This window comes from Primulina tabacum, chromosome 16, assembly GCF_025594145.1.
Source record: "Primulina tabacum isolate GXHZ01 chromosome 16, ASM2559414v2, whole genome shotgun sequence".
Taxonomy (NCBI): Eukaryota; Viridiplantae; Streptophyta; class Magnoliopsida; order Lamiales; family Gesneriaceae; genus Primulina; species Primulina tabacum.
This window is the reverse complement of record NC_134565.1, coordinates 5,331,345-5,344,847: the sequence shown is the minus strand read 5'-3', so window position 1 is coordinate 5,344,847 and position 13,503 is coordinate 5,331,345. Positions and strand designations below refer to the sequence as shown.

Genomic DNA, 13,503 nt, shown 5'->3' with positions numbered 1-13,503 from the left:
AATATAAAGATGATTGCTAATAATTATAAATGGTATACAATGATATATTCTTGCATAAATCAATGTTAATTTGGTTAAAAAAAACTAAATATTAAATTATATAAATAGAAGAAAACCAATATCTTTTTACATCATCTCTCACGCCGAGCACACGTAATGTATATGTCAAACAGTAGATTTCTTATGAAACGGTCTCACGTATCTTTTTGTGAGACTCTATGAGAAGTGAGACGGGTCAAGTCTGATAATATTTTAATAATAAATAATGCATTTTCATGTGTGATAATTAAATAAGATATATGTCTCACAAAATTGACTGGTGATCAAACTGTCTCACAAAAGTTTTTCGTGTATATTAAAAATCCGATGCATAACGTTTGAGAATTTACCACGGAGTGAATTTTAATACGATGTCTATATAAAATATAACTCTCAACTAAAAGATTTTGAAAATGCAATCTATTTGAAAGTTAGAGAAAAATAAAAAAATGTGTGTGTCTGTTTTTTTTAAAAAAAAAAATTAAAATACTAACAAAGGTATCCAACGTAACGTCGTAAAAAGTACCTTTGTCTCACGAGTCACGCCAATATTAGCCATGGATCCCACGACATTGGATTTGACCACTCTTAAATTACTTCAAGTCGCTAATTTATCTATTAAAAAAATAAATAATATATATATATAAATATATATATATATATTATTTTTTATTTAACTTGCTACAACTGGTTTTGACCATGCAAATGGACCTTTCCAATTTTTTTCATAATTATTTATATTTAACTAAATATAAGATTAAAGAGTCTAAAGCTTTGTATCTGCGAGTTTACTACATCTTTATCATCTTACTATGCTATATTTGACCGATGCTAGGTAATTAACCAAGTCAAAAGTCAAAGTATCTTTCAATTTTTTTAAAAAAAAAAAAAAATAGACACAACATCGTTTATCATGTCGATTTAACTTGTAAATATATAGAAAAAAAGATAGCCAAACCAATTAATAATTTTGAATTAAGTACAAGATTATTACATTAATCGAATCAAGCTAAGAAATCAAAGTAATTTTTTTTAGTTTTAAAGAAAAAATATCATAAATTTCAAATTCAGCCAATGCATGTTTGTATATGTTGTTTGATGTTAAATTTAATGGATTTCAAATTTACTTAATAATAAAGATATTTAAATTTCATTCTATCCATGTGTAATTAAATTATAAATCAATAATATATAAATTTTAAATTTTATATATTATTTAATTATTAACAATAAAATTATAATTGAAATTCGTAAATTTTACGTCCACTCGACCAAACGTAATTTTAATTAATTATTATATGGGCCGGAATATTAAATTGGGAAATGGCCCGATTTATCACGAGAAATTGTCGGCGTCACAACACGACGATATGAAGCTGCTGCGTCCCTATCAGTATTTCCACGTGGCGCGTAACGGCTCCCTGTTTGGATACGGCTGACAAATATGAATTGAGTAGGACCCACGTTTTAGCTGTCTGTAAATTTATTGGATGTATCCCAACCCCGCTAGTTGGCAGTGGGCATCTATCAGGTGTGGCCAGGTCCAGTGCTTTATTGGCTATCATCCAAATTAAATTTTATATATCAAGAAAATGATAAAATATATTTTATAAATAATAAATATATAAACGAGAGAACCCTAAATATTCAATACCCACAATTTTTTTTCATAGGACTTGAATTATAACTCTTTATAGTAATAGTTCATTTTATTCAACTCTAAATTTACATATCATACCCATTAATTAACTTAACTAGTAAATATTAATAATTATTTTTAAAAAAAATATTTAAAATCCTTTCATTTTTAGTTGTATATTATTATTTTTAATAATAAATTTTTCCAATTTAGTTTAGATTATATTTGAATAAATTTATGCATTGATTTAAATTTCACTACAAAAAAACGGAAGTGATAGGGACTGTTTTTGAGAAATCGATGCTTAACTCTGCTGGTATTTTTGTAAAGAACAGGTCTTTTGTAAGACGGTCTCTCGAATATTTATCTGTGAGACGAGTTAACCCTAGCGATATTCACAATATAAAATAATACTCTTAGCATAAAAAGTAATATTTTTTCATGGATGATCCAAATAAAAAATTTGTCTCACAAAATACGACCCACAAAATCGTCTCATAAGTTTTTGCCTTTTGCAAAAAAAAAAAAAAAACATCATTTTAAGCACACGACATCTGTGCTGAAATACTAGTAATATTACTATAATGGTGGGAATAAGTGTTTGGAATTCGAAAGTAAATAAATTTATGACAATGAAAGTGTAATAATCATACTTTTATCAGTCGAAATTAGCAATAAGAATCAATAATCGAAATTTACTACACATTAAAAATTTTAAAGTTCATATCCTCGTTTTTTTTTTATCTATTTCTACATTTGAATAATAATAACTAATACTTGAAATTAAAATTTCATTTGAAAATTTATATCAATGGTCCTGAATCTGAATTATTCCACCGACAATAGACATAATGTGAAGCAAAGACATTACAATCTCATGGCACCTATTTAATTCGTTTTTTTTTTATTTTATTTGTGGACATTATTTAATTAAAATCAATAAATAACTAAATTGAAAATGGACCACTTGATATTTATTAAACACAAAAAATATGAAGAGTCTTGTGGTTTTTAAATCATGGTTATCGGGGCAGTTGAAATTAATTTCACATATTAGTGTTTTTTTAAAAAAAAAAATTAAAAATTTAATGCTATGATATTTGACCCAAAAGCACGGTCTTAAAATATTTAAGATTAAGAGTATGGAATTTGATTTACCATCAAACTCTAATTTGACGTATGATTTATTTGATTAATTTCATGTTGCTTTTATTTATTTTTATTGGTTTGGAATACTTGCAATATTGATCTTGACTTTCGACGAAGGTGTTCGAGTTGATAGAGTATGTGAATGTTTGACTAATAGTCAGACGTTCGATTTCTCCTACTAACACCTTCTCGGACGAGCTTGTCACACGTAGCTTGCCAATATCGTTCACCTAGCTAACATGATTTGCAAGTTATTGATTTAGCCCGAGAGTTTACTCAATACACATAAAAAAGTAGCGAATGCATGTCCTCACTTCATAAAAAAAACTATAAGATATTAATTATATAATGGATTCATGATTCATTTAGATCATGATATACACATATATACATATACATGAATTTGGTTTTCATATATATTTACAAAAATCTACAAGGAGATGAAAATTATAATTTTGTATAATCTATATCATGAATTTGGTTTTCATTCTCATAATTATTACTGATGATAAAATGAATTAATTTCAATGAAATCGGAGGTGATTCTTCTTAAGGTGGAACTCCCCGCACTAGATCGGAACTTGTAGTAACCAGATAGGCTTTTTCATGGTTAAGAATACGATGGGAACAGGGGTCCTCAATTGCATTCTCCACGGTTAGCCTGCGGCTTGCCCACCATTTTCCGCCGCCGTGAATCCTATAATGTTGCTGGGATTTGACCCCGGATCTCTTACATTGTCCATTTTGGCTGTGGCCCTTTTCATTTTTGCCCGTGAAAACGTTGAATGTTTCGATTTCTTGACTTGGGTTTGCTAAAGATCGCGACTTTTGTTTTGTTTATCCGTGGAATAATACGCGTTTGTTGAAGGGATTGTTATTGGAGTTTGTATTTTGGGGGAGGAATCTTGGAACAATTTAGTTTCCTTGTCCCTGTAGATTTTGACATTTAACTTCTCCTCCCCATTCCTTGATATTAATAGGACTGTTTCCTTTGACAAGAAGGAGCAGCGTTGGGATCGTAAGATAGATCCAAGAACGACGAAATTCGAGCTGATTGCTGTTGTTTGGGTGGGATAGTGTGGAGTGTGTATGGGTTGGTGAAATGTGCAGAATAGAGGGTCGTCAGGAGAGCAATAGGAGGAGGAGACGTTGGGGGATAATGGGGCTGAAGACAGCGGCGTTTGGTGGGGAACGATTCGAGAAACTGAGGAATAGTGGGGTGGTGTCACGGTCGAGAATCAAGCTGTGGATCATAAGGGCCACGACGACGGTTTTGCTGTGGACTTGCATTGTTCAGTTGACGGCATTGGGTGAATCGTGGGGGCCTCTCGTGTTGAAGGGATGGCCATCTTGCTTTTCCCAAGAATCGGTTGCCTTGGATGCTCATTCATCACCCGAACTCCCCCTTAGAGTTCTTCAACCAAAGAGTTAGTATATCAAGGCTCTACTGTGTTCCTACGAGAAATCTTGGAATTCTTTGCGAGAACTCTTGGAATTCTTTGTTGTTTAGATTGCATAAAAGGAAGACGATTGATTTAGTGCATAGACTGTTTGGTTAAAAAAAAAAAGTTACTCCGAGAGGTTTTTCTTTGTGGGTTTGGGTTATTTAATGTCTTATTGTATGCCTTGATTGTTTTCCTTCTACGAAATTGAGTTATCTGTGGAGAACTGGTATATGTTTGGCTTGTTCTTTATTGCTTGCTGTAGAGTGTGTAGCTCTTCTATTACTTTCTGCAAATCTCCAAGGTTCAGTGAAGAGATTTTATTGCAAAATGCGTTGCATTAGCTTTCTTTGCGAACCAATCAAATTCTTCTTTTTGGTGGATGGTGCTTGTTCATATAGATGCTGTATGGTGCTTTATAATTCTGCAGCTTTCGTTTTTCAGGTGCTGCAGGCCTTGAATCTTTGAACTTTTCTCGAAATTGGATTTCTATATGTTTTTTAGCTGGATATTGTTCTCATTGACGGTCACATGCTTTTTTGTGTGATATTACATTTTTTACTGCAATTAGCTGTTTTCCTCCGTTAGTTATGGTGTGTTGATGTTCAGTTTGACTCGAATTTTCACATTTAGGAGTTTACAAGAACAACGGCTACTTGATGGTTTCATGCAATGGAGGGCTCAATCAAATGAGGGCAGCGGTAGGTTGTTTTTGTATTATTAATGACATGTTGCCACATGTCGAATTATTTGGTGTCTTGTGTAATTTTACGAAGTCCAATGGATGATTTTGTTTATCATTTGCGTACAGATATGTGACATGGTAGCAATTGCAAGATATCTGAATGTTACTCTCATAGTCCCTGAACTTGATAGAACTTCCTTTTGGAATGATCCGAGGTTTGTCCACCAACTGATGAATAGTTCTTTTGAAGTTCGATACTTTCTTCAAGCGTTTCAAGATAGTATTTGTCCATCCTAAACCAAATTGTTTGGGTTGCTGCAGCGAGTTCCAGGACATATTTGACATCGATCATTTCATTACATCCCTGAGAGACGAACTTCGGATACTTAAGGATCTACCACCAAGGGTGAAGAAGAGAGTGGAGCAAGGAATAATCTATAACATGCCCCCTATTAGTTGGTCCGACATCTCTTATTATCAGAGTCAGGTTGGCTGGTTTTTTATGGCGTTTCTTTGATTCCAAATTTTTGTCACTCTTATGATTTATGGTTGTTACATTTTTCCTTCTTACATGCAGATTCTTCCTCTCATCCAGAAGTATAAAGTCGTACATCTGAACAGAACTGATGCTCGGCTAGCCAATAATGGCTTGCCTTTAGAGATTCAAAAGCTTCGTTGCCATGTAAACTTTAATGTTTTGAAGTTTACGCCTGAAATAGAAGAATTGGGTAGAAAAGTTGTGAAATTGCTGAGACAAAAAGGCCCGGTTTTGGTACTTCATCTGCGGTATGAAATGGATATGTTGGCCTTTTCTGGCTGTACTCGTGGTTGCAATACTGAGGAGGTGGAAGAGTTGACAAGAATGAGGTGCACCTTTTTCTTGGTTTTTTCCTAGTATATAATGCGACACACAAACTAAATATTTATTCTCCTGCTAAATTATCCTTAAATGGTAGATATGTGTATCCCTGGTGGAAAGAGAAGATCATCGACTCTGATTTAAAAAGGAAAGACGGTCTCTGTCCTTTGACTCCAGAGGAAACCACACTAACATTAAGGGCGTTGGACATCGATCGTAATATTCAGATTTACATAGCAGCTGGAGAAATATACGGCGGACAGAGAAGATTGCATAGTCTTGAATCATCTTATCCAAATTTGGTCCGTAGATGATGCAGAAGCTATAGTTTTGGGTCTTCCATGGGTTCGCCATCTTGTATCGGTCTGATGTCTTTGTTGTCTTGTCTCAGGTCAGGAAGGAGACTCTATTGGAGCCATCAGACCTTAAGTTTTTCCAAAATCACTCATCTCAAATGGCAGCACTGGATTATCTTGTTTCTCTGCAAAGCGATATTTTTGTCCCTACCTATGATGGGAACATGGCTAAGGTCGTTGAAGGCCATCGCAGGTATAATTCTAGTAAATTAGTTACAAAGTTCCTAATTCTTGAGAATGCTATGAATACTTGCCTCAGTTTGGTTTTTGCTTTGCCAGTAATGACATAGAAAATTGCAGTTTAGAAAATCTTAGTTGGCCTATGTAGTATAACGATTTTTCTCTGTTCATGTCTCTTGGCTTTCAGATATCTTGGGTACAAGAAAACTATTTTACTCGACAGAAGACTGCTAGTCGATCTAATAGATCGATACAATTCAGGATCTCTGAACTGGGACGAGTTCTCTGCTGCAGTTAAGGATGCTCACTCAGAACGCATGGGGAAACCGACCAGAAGGTTGGTAATTCCAGATAGACCTAAAGAAGAGGACTACTTCTACGCCAACCCATCCGAGTGTTTGCAACCGATGGACGAAGATGAGCCCCCAAGTAGAATATTATGAACCTTCTTGGATGTGTTTGATCAGAAAATACATGCAAGTTGTGTGTTGAAATTGGGGACTGTAGTTCTCGACATGGTCCTCAAGATATGGGTATTTTCTTGAAGTTTCTAGAAGGATGAGGTGATCTTGAATGAACTGGGAGAGGGTTCGAATGGCTGGTTCGATTGGATTTATGTTTTTATGTCAATGATACTGTTACAATTCATGTATAGAATCTACCCTGTCATTGAAGGGGTTCATAAACTCGTCTGTTTTTTACACGGATTGATGCACATATAGGTTTTGATCGTTGAAGCTTTTTAACAATTCATTCCTTCTAGTGTCTCCTATTGACGTTTTGGTGTTCTATTTTATGTTAAGATATCATAAAATAATTTTTGCACTAAAATTACCTAATAGATAAAGTAAAAAATTTAAAAATCTACTGTGATGTGAGACCATCCAAGTAACAATTTACTAAAGTTTACTCAATTCCTTGATGGTTACAATCAAGAAAAATATTGGAAACTTCACATGGTGTAACGGATTAATGGTACAAAGTTTGAAGGTTTATGTTATGGGATACGTCTGATGCTATTTCACCAAAGATAATGCTAAAAAGACATTGTTCCATGTTATTGTTTAGGTGTCATGCTTTAATGCATGCATAAACAACAATAGTTCATTGAATATGTAATGTAAACTCACAGTGCAGACAAATATTGGAAACTTCATATTTAGAACTTGAAACAGAAAGAAGGGTTTGTCAATGTTACAACAAAATAGATACTGATAATAATAGTAGTTAATAAAAATAATAATATTAAAGGTAGTGTATAATCATAAATTTTGTGCTTGGAGAATCTGTGCATCCCCAAGACTCCTGGGAAAAAAATATAGATACACAAAAATATATGTACATCAGCTCCTGATATCAGTTAGGAGGTTCTCTCTGTCAAGATGGAAAAGGAAAAAAAAATAAAAGCACAAAAGAATATTACTGTACTGTTACATTTGCATTAGGATTCAGTTCAGATAGTTTTAAGCCTCTTTAAAGCTTGGCCGAATTCATCCTCCACACATGTATCTCGTGGATCATTGTCCGGCTGCAAAATGTGCGAGAATTCGAAATTTATGGCATGAAGCAGTAGGATAAGATAATTTTTGTTCCTAAGACTACAGAATAAGGTGGCCAAGCACCTAACCTTGACAGCGGACGTGGAAGAATTAGCACAGTTAGATCTCTTTCCCAGATCAATCTGCACCGAGATGCTAGCCTGAGAAAGATCGATTCCCGATTCCTGTAACGCTAGAGTAAGTGTACTCAACAACCTGTTCGATACAACAAACTCATGTGGTTATCACCAAATCATAGAAAGCCACACTATCAGAACTAAGAGGCTCACCTCTGTGAATAGGCACTTGAGATGCTAATAGTACCACTTTCAATGGCCAAATTCTGGTCTTTCAGCTTATCTCTGGTCCAATAATCTGTACATGATCTGTTCTGAAGAACGTGAGATGGGATCCATGATGTGGTTTTATTCATATCTGATGCTTGTTGCGGTGAGAGTGGCGAAGCTACAGCGCTAGTTCTCCCTAAATTGAAGATGCTTGGTTGCATTGGTGGATGAACCGGTGCTGCCTTAGAAGTTAATCCAGGCTGCTGAGCCTTTTCTTTGAACGTTGTAGCAGTACTTATGTCCGATTCAACTAAATTTTGTCCATTGATTGGCATAGCAGGGGAAACTCGGATTTTATTCTCCTCAAACCTCGCAGCTAATGCTGAAGCTGGGCCTGAACCATTGTTCGCCCATTGTGAATGATCAACAACACCTTCACCCATATGACAGTTCCTCTGTTTACAAGTGAAATGAAATTACTAATTTATTTTCTTTGGTTGCAAATGATAAGAGCGTCGACAATAGATTCTTGCAATCAAGCTACAAGCAAAGTGAGTATTTTTTTAAAAAATGCAAATGGTACATATTAAATAAATTAAGCATCAAACTTACAATCATCCGAATTATAGAAAAAATATTGTATCCAAGAAATCAAAATAATACAATTTTAAAAAATATAAGCTTACTCTTTGTGTGATCTTGGATGTTTCGTGATTCCAGACACTGTACGAACTTTCATATTTGTTTACTTTTTCTTGCAAGAACTGAATGTACTCAATAACCTGCAAATATATTGTGAACTTCAATTTATAAAGTCAAGAATCATAATATCTGATGTTAGAAACAAATTTTATTTTACGATCTCCAACTACCTCTAATAAGAACGATGCCTTGTCTCTCTTCTGGTCACTGTTAGGAACGATCTCCCTCAGATTTTGAAATCTGTATTACGCAGGAAGATTATCATACAAACTAGAGATAAATCATGAATACATAATTGGATGCCAACATGCTTAAGTTTGAAGTTTGAGTGTTCATAGACATGCCTGTCATTAATCTTGCTTCTCCTACGTTGCTCAGTTGCTGAGTGTTTTGAACGAGGTGTATTAGGCTTCTGATCTATGGTCCTGGCTTCAATTTTTACTGACAAATTGCCTGCGAAATTTAATCTAATCATAAATGCAAACACAAAGACTTGGGAGTCCATGACCAATATACACAACAAAAAGAGACCTTTTGGTTGAAATGAAGGCACTTTCTTCATAATGAAATCTTTGACGTTATCATCGTCACACTCCTTTTGATCATTTTCAGCTGACTTTTTCATACTCATGAAACTGTAGTTCTTCTGAGATGATGCTGGCCTACAAAATGACAGCAAAAGTTCATAGAGGACTTCAAAAAAAGAAGGAAACTAAATATAAACATATATTCTTGATACTACTAATACATTTAAAAATAAATGAAAACGGATAAACAAAAATTACTGACTGAGAGGACGAGAAAGAGCCCAAGGTTGTGGTGTTGCGCTTATTGTGAGAAGATGATTGTGATGGCCTTTCCAACGCTGGTATCCATTGTCCTCCCACCATATTCAGACCTGCTTCTGCCAAAAATTAATCAATTTTTGAGACAGCTGAGATCATGAAAGTGCAAAGTCTTAAAATTTCATCATTAGCACAACATGAAGATCGCTGCAAACAGATGAAAGAGACAATCCCTGACATTCAGTTAGGCCAAGTGCTGAAAAATTAAACTTCAAGCGTCCGATAAGAAATTTCTATAGCTTAAAAGAGAGAAAATTCTCTAATCCATCCCACAGTTGAGAATCTGAGATAACTTGCCACTTGTCCATGTTCAGGACAAGGAAACTATGAAAATGAAATTGCAGCTTTCCACTGGAATATAAATGGCAGTTCTTGATCGTGTAGCTGCATGACTTCTTGAGAAGCTTGAGGCTTGATTGAAAACGAAAAGTTCCAACCCAAAACTGAAATGGTAAGGCTGATACCTCAGGCCAAGCATTTTATAGACCCTATTCATTACTAGGAACTTTCCAAGAGTATGTACCAGCGGAGCTAGCATTCCGAGGTTAAGGGAATAAAATTTTTAACCAACCCTTTTCATGATGTTTGGAGGGTCACAAAAATACAATGCCAAGTCAAACAAAAAATAATTCAATTTTAACGGGTTGGTAAAAAAAATCAATGAATTATCCACCATGGACTGCACACAGCTAAAAAGATGTTACTTGATACCATATTTGCATGCATGAACTAAGCTCTATTTCCACTGCAAGAGCCTATCATTCATTCCCGTGTCCAGATTCCAGAAATAAACGGGTTACCTTGCACATGTCTTTGTGCAGAAAAATTCTCCTTCCCTGTCTTTCCCTTTTTAACTGCAGATTCATTCCACAGTGTGAAACCACTCCCCGTGTGAGAACTGCTGTTTGAGTTATCTTCATTTCTCGTGGCACTACTTGCCTGCATCGTATATAAGCTTCCTTCTCCTTCGAGCTTCAAACCTCTTTGGTTAAAATAAGAGATGCTGTAAGTGTCAATTCCACCAGGAAGAAGATGCTCCGCTGCTGGCGGTGGAAGCTTATCGACGACACTCATTTCAACTTTGCTTTCCTCTTTTGTCCCATTATTCCCCACTCGTTCCAGTGGTCGTAAGAAGTCATGAGTTTCAAGGTAGCCACCTGCCGTTTGCCATTACAGTGATGATGGTTAAGCAAGATAAGAGGGACAGATCGAAAGGTGGTTCTTGAATTAAAAAATATATATATAGAAAAATTTTTAAATCCGGCATCAATTTGCTAAATAGAAAGATCTCATTTTAAACATATGGAGAAATCTTTACATCCAGATGAAGCCCATTTTCTTGCCTAGCAACATATAAACTGAAGTTGTGTTCTTTTTCAGCCTGATGATCTAGTCCGTTAAGAGTGAACATAGGAGTCCACCGATACGTTTTATATTTATTTTTAATATAAACTCCACATCCAAAATATGTTAAGCCCAGATAAAATTCCGCGGCTTGATTCTATACCATGATTACCAATCATTCGAACAGGATGGATCGTGGAAGAAGAGATCACTAAAAGAAAATTGTCCAAAATGCCCAAAGGGAGTGGAGCAGCTAAGTCCTAACCTCTCCCTTTTTTAATTTGAAATGAAATGTAAGCCTATCAATGCGATGGCCCACCCACGAACACAAAGGAGCCGATTTCTAACGTACGCCAATGGGGTCACGGGTACATTAACTGGCGGCACTCGTGGGTTGCCATCAGACATTTCCTCTTCCCCACCCACAATCAAGCAAGTTTTAACAGTCCCCAATCTAGCAAATTGTTATCTGCGATTCAGGTTTTCTTTGTTCTTTCATTCTTTATATCGTTTTACCTCCCACCTCGAAATACAAGAATTAGAACGAATAAAAAATCAAGAAAAACTTGCTGGTCTGATAATCCTCACAACTTCCAAGAAACACAGTAACTTTTCTGCTGGAATAATAATAATAATATTTTTAAAAAGAGAGATTCTGATGGGATTTCTGCATGAGGAGATCAAATAATTTTTACCCTGTTGAGGTGTTGGATCTTGTTGGACCGGGGAAGAGGACGAGTACAGTGAAAGAAAATCTTGGGTTGCCTTTCTACCTGTTCATATAACACAAATCATATTCCCATCAGTTACCCGAATCCATAATGATTCTTTTCTTTCATACATGAACAAAATGAAAAATATATATGCTGCTTCAAATCAAAACAAGAAATTTTAATCAGGAGATGTTTTGTTTACCTTCCGTTTCATAAGCTCTGGGCCGAGGCAATTCCATGTGTAGTGAACCGAAATTCAGCTAAATTGCGGGTAATTTCTCGACCAGATAAACGGAAATGAGTTCGAAATCTTTCGAACTCGTAGTTCGGAATTCAAGCGTAAAGGTGCGAACCAAATCAGATCCGTCTGCACAGTGGAAATCGTACAAGCATTCACGGCGAAAATTTCATGTGAATATATCGCCGGGAGAATCCAGCTCAAATCTCACATCGGACAATTCAGTTCATTACTCCATTCTTTGTCCGCTTCTTCACCTAATCTGCAGGTAAGAACTCAGCCGATATTCTCACAATTCAACTGAACACACTCGAAAAACCGATGGAACTCATAACGTAGCAGTTGAAACATCGAAAAAAGATCGGACCAAGCAGAAGAAAGATGGAGAAAAAGGAAAAGCTGGAGACAAAAAGACGCATACCCAGAATCGCAATTAAGGCGAACAACGCATAATTCAGCTCCAGATTCTCCAAAATTCCAAAAATGTAAGATGAAAGCGATCCCGAAGAAGAACTTTCTCAGATTGCTGGTAGGCCCAGTTCGAAACAACACAATTCCCGAACACCCGGAAAGGAGAAGGAGAAAACCGTGCTGGATAGAACAAGGAGAGAGCAACCGATAAATCTCTCGCTCAAGCTTCTTCCTTCCCAAGATGGCGAGAAATTTTTTCTTCTTCTATATATATATACATATATATATATATACAGAGAGAGAGAGAGAGTGGAAGGACAGAGTTTTAGTTCACCGTTCTGCGTTTTGGAGAGGGGGGGTGGGAGTTGTTGCCGTTAGGAGGAGACGGCGTTAATTAACGGCGTTGGCGAATATTTTAATGATATTTTGGTGATCCCGATTAATACTCTTATTTACTGAAGCTAAATCTTGTCGGAATCCGAGCCATTCAAAGGTTTTTTTTTTTAGTACAACCTAAAAACATAATTTCTATGAACAATCATTTAAAAGTTTTAGGTAAATATATATATAATATATATTTTTGTTTTGTACGTACTTTTAATTAGAATAATTGAAATATATGTGTATATATGTTTTACCTTTTATTTAAAAAATATAAAAAAAGGATGAAATTGGGAATATTTTGGTCTATATAACTATATATATATATATATATAGTTATCATATTTTACTAATAAAATATGTGTTAAAATTTAATAAATAATAATGATTATGAAAAAAAAAGCAGTGTCTGTTGTTGGCAGCTACCACATGATATCTTGGACGCTGCAATTTTGCAGAGTTTCGCTGCTATTAGTGGTAGCCACTGCAAAACATGTTGTAGCGTCCGTCATTGATAATAAATTTTTTTTTTTTTTAATTTTCCAAAACTCCACAACCTATCTTATTTTTTAACTTAATTTAAAAAAAATTACTTTTGAAAAAAAAAAAACCTATATTTGAACATGCAAGTTCACAATCACATTCAATATTTGATTTATATAAATATATTATAGGCAAATAGATTGTAATGACAT

General features: G+C 35.0%; 2 protein-coding genes across 5 annotated transcripts; one reads left to right on the top strand and one right to left on the bottom strand.

Moving 5' to 3' along the window:
- Positions 1–3,277: 3,277 nt before the first annotated feature.
- Positions 3,278–7,111, top strand: LOC142528863 (rhamnogalacturonan I rhamnosyltransferase 1-like). Its single transcript, XM_075634112.1, has 8 exons — positions 3,278–4,254; positions 4,903–4,970; positions 5,081–5,169; positions 5,276–5,441; positions 5,532–5,821; positions 5,911–6,115; positions 6,205–6,362; positions 6,537–7,111. The coding sequence occupies exons 1-8, from the start codon at positions 3,930–3,932 to the stop codon at positions 6,790–6,792; spliced, it is 1,557 nt and encodes a 518-aa protein (XP_075490227.1). The 5' UTR covers positions 3,278–3,929; the 3' UTR covers positions 6,793–7,111.
- Positions 7,112–7,576: 465 nt separating this feature from the next.
- On the bottom strand, positions 7,577–12,732 carry LOC142529236 (transcription factor BIM1-like). Of its 4 annotated transcripts, none has more exons than XM_075634709.1 (12): positions 12,438–12,732; positions 11,981–12,278; positions 11,761–11,838; positions 10,522–10,878; positions 9,666–9,774; positions 9,408–9,538; positions 9,221–9,329; positions 9,047–9,116; positions 8,861–8,956; positions 8,178–8,629; positions 7,977–8,103; positions 7,577–7,877 (listed from the first exon to the last, which is right to left on the bottom strand). In XM_075634709.1, exons 2-12 carry the CDS (start codon positions 12,015–12,017, stop codon positions 7,803–7,805), a joined length of 1,641 nt encoding a protein of 546 aa, XP_075490824.1. In that variant the 5' UTR covers positions 12,018–12,278; positions 12,438–12,732; the 3' UTR covers positions 7,577–7,802. The 4 variants fall into 4 exon arrangements, with proteins under 4 accessions (XP_075490824.1, XP_075490822.1, XP_075490823.1 ...); XM_075634707.1 differs by having other exon boundaries at positions 9,666–9,780; positions 11,981–12,325; positions 12,438–12,730; XM_075634708.1 differs by having other exon boundaries at positions 9,666–9,780; positions 11,981–12,316; positions 12,438–12,730.
- Positions 12,733–13,503: the final 771 nt, after the last annotated feature.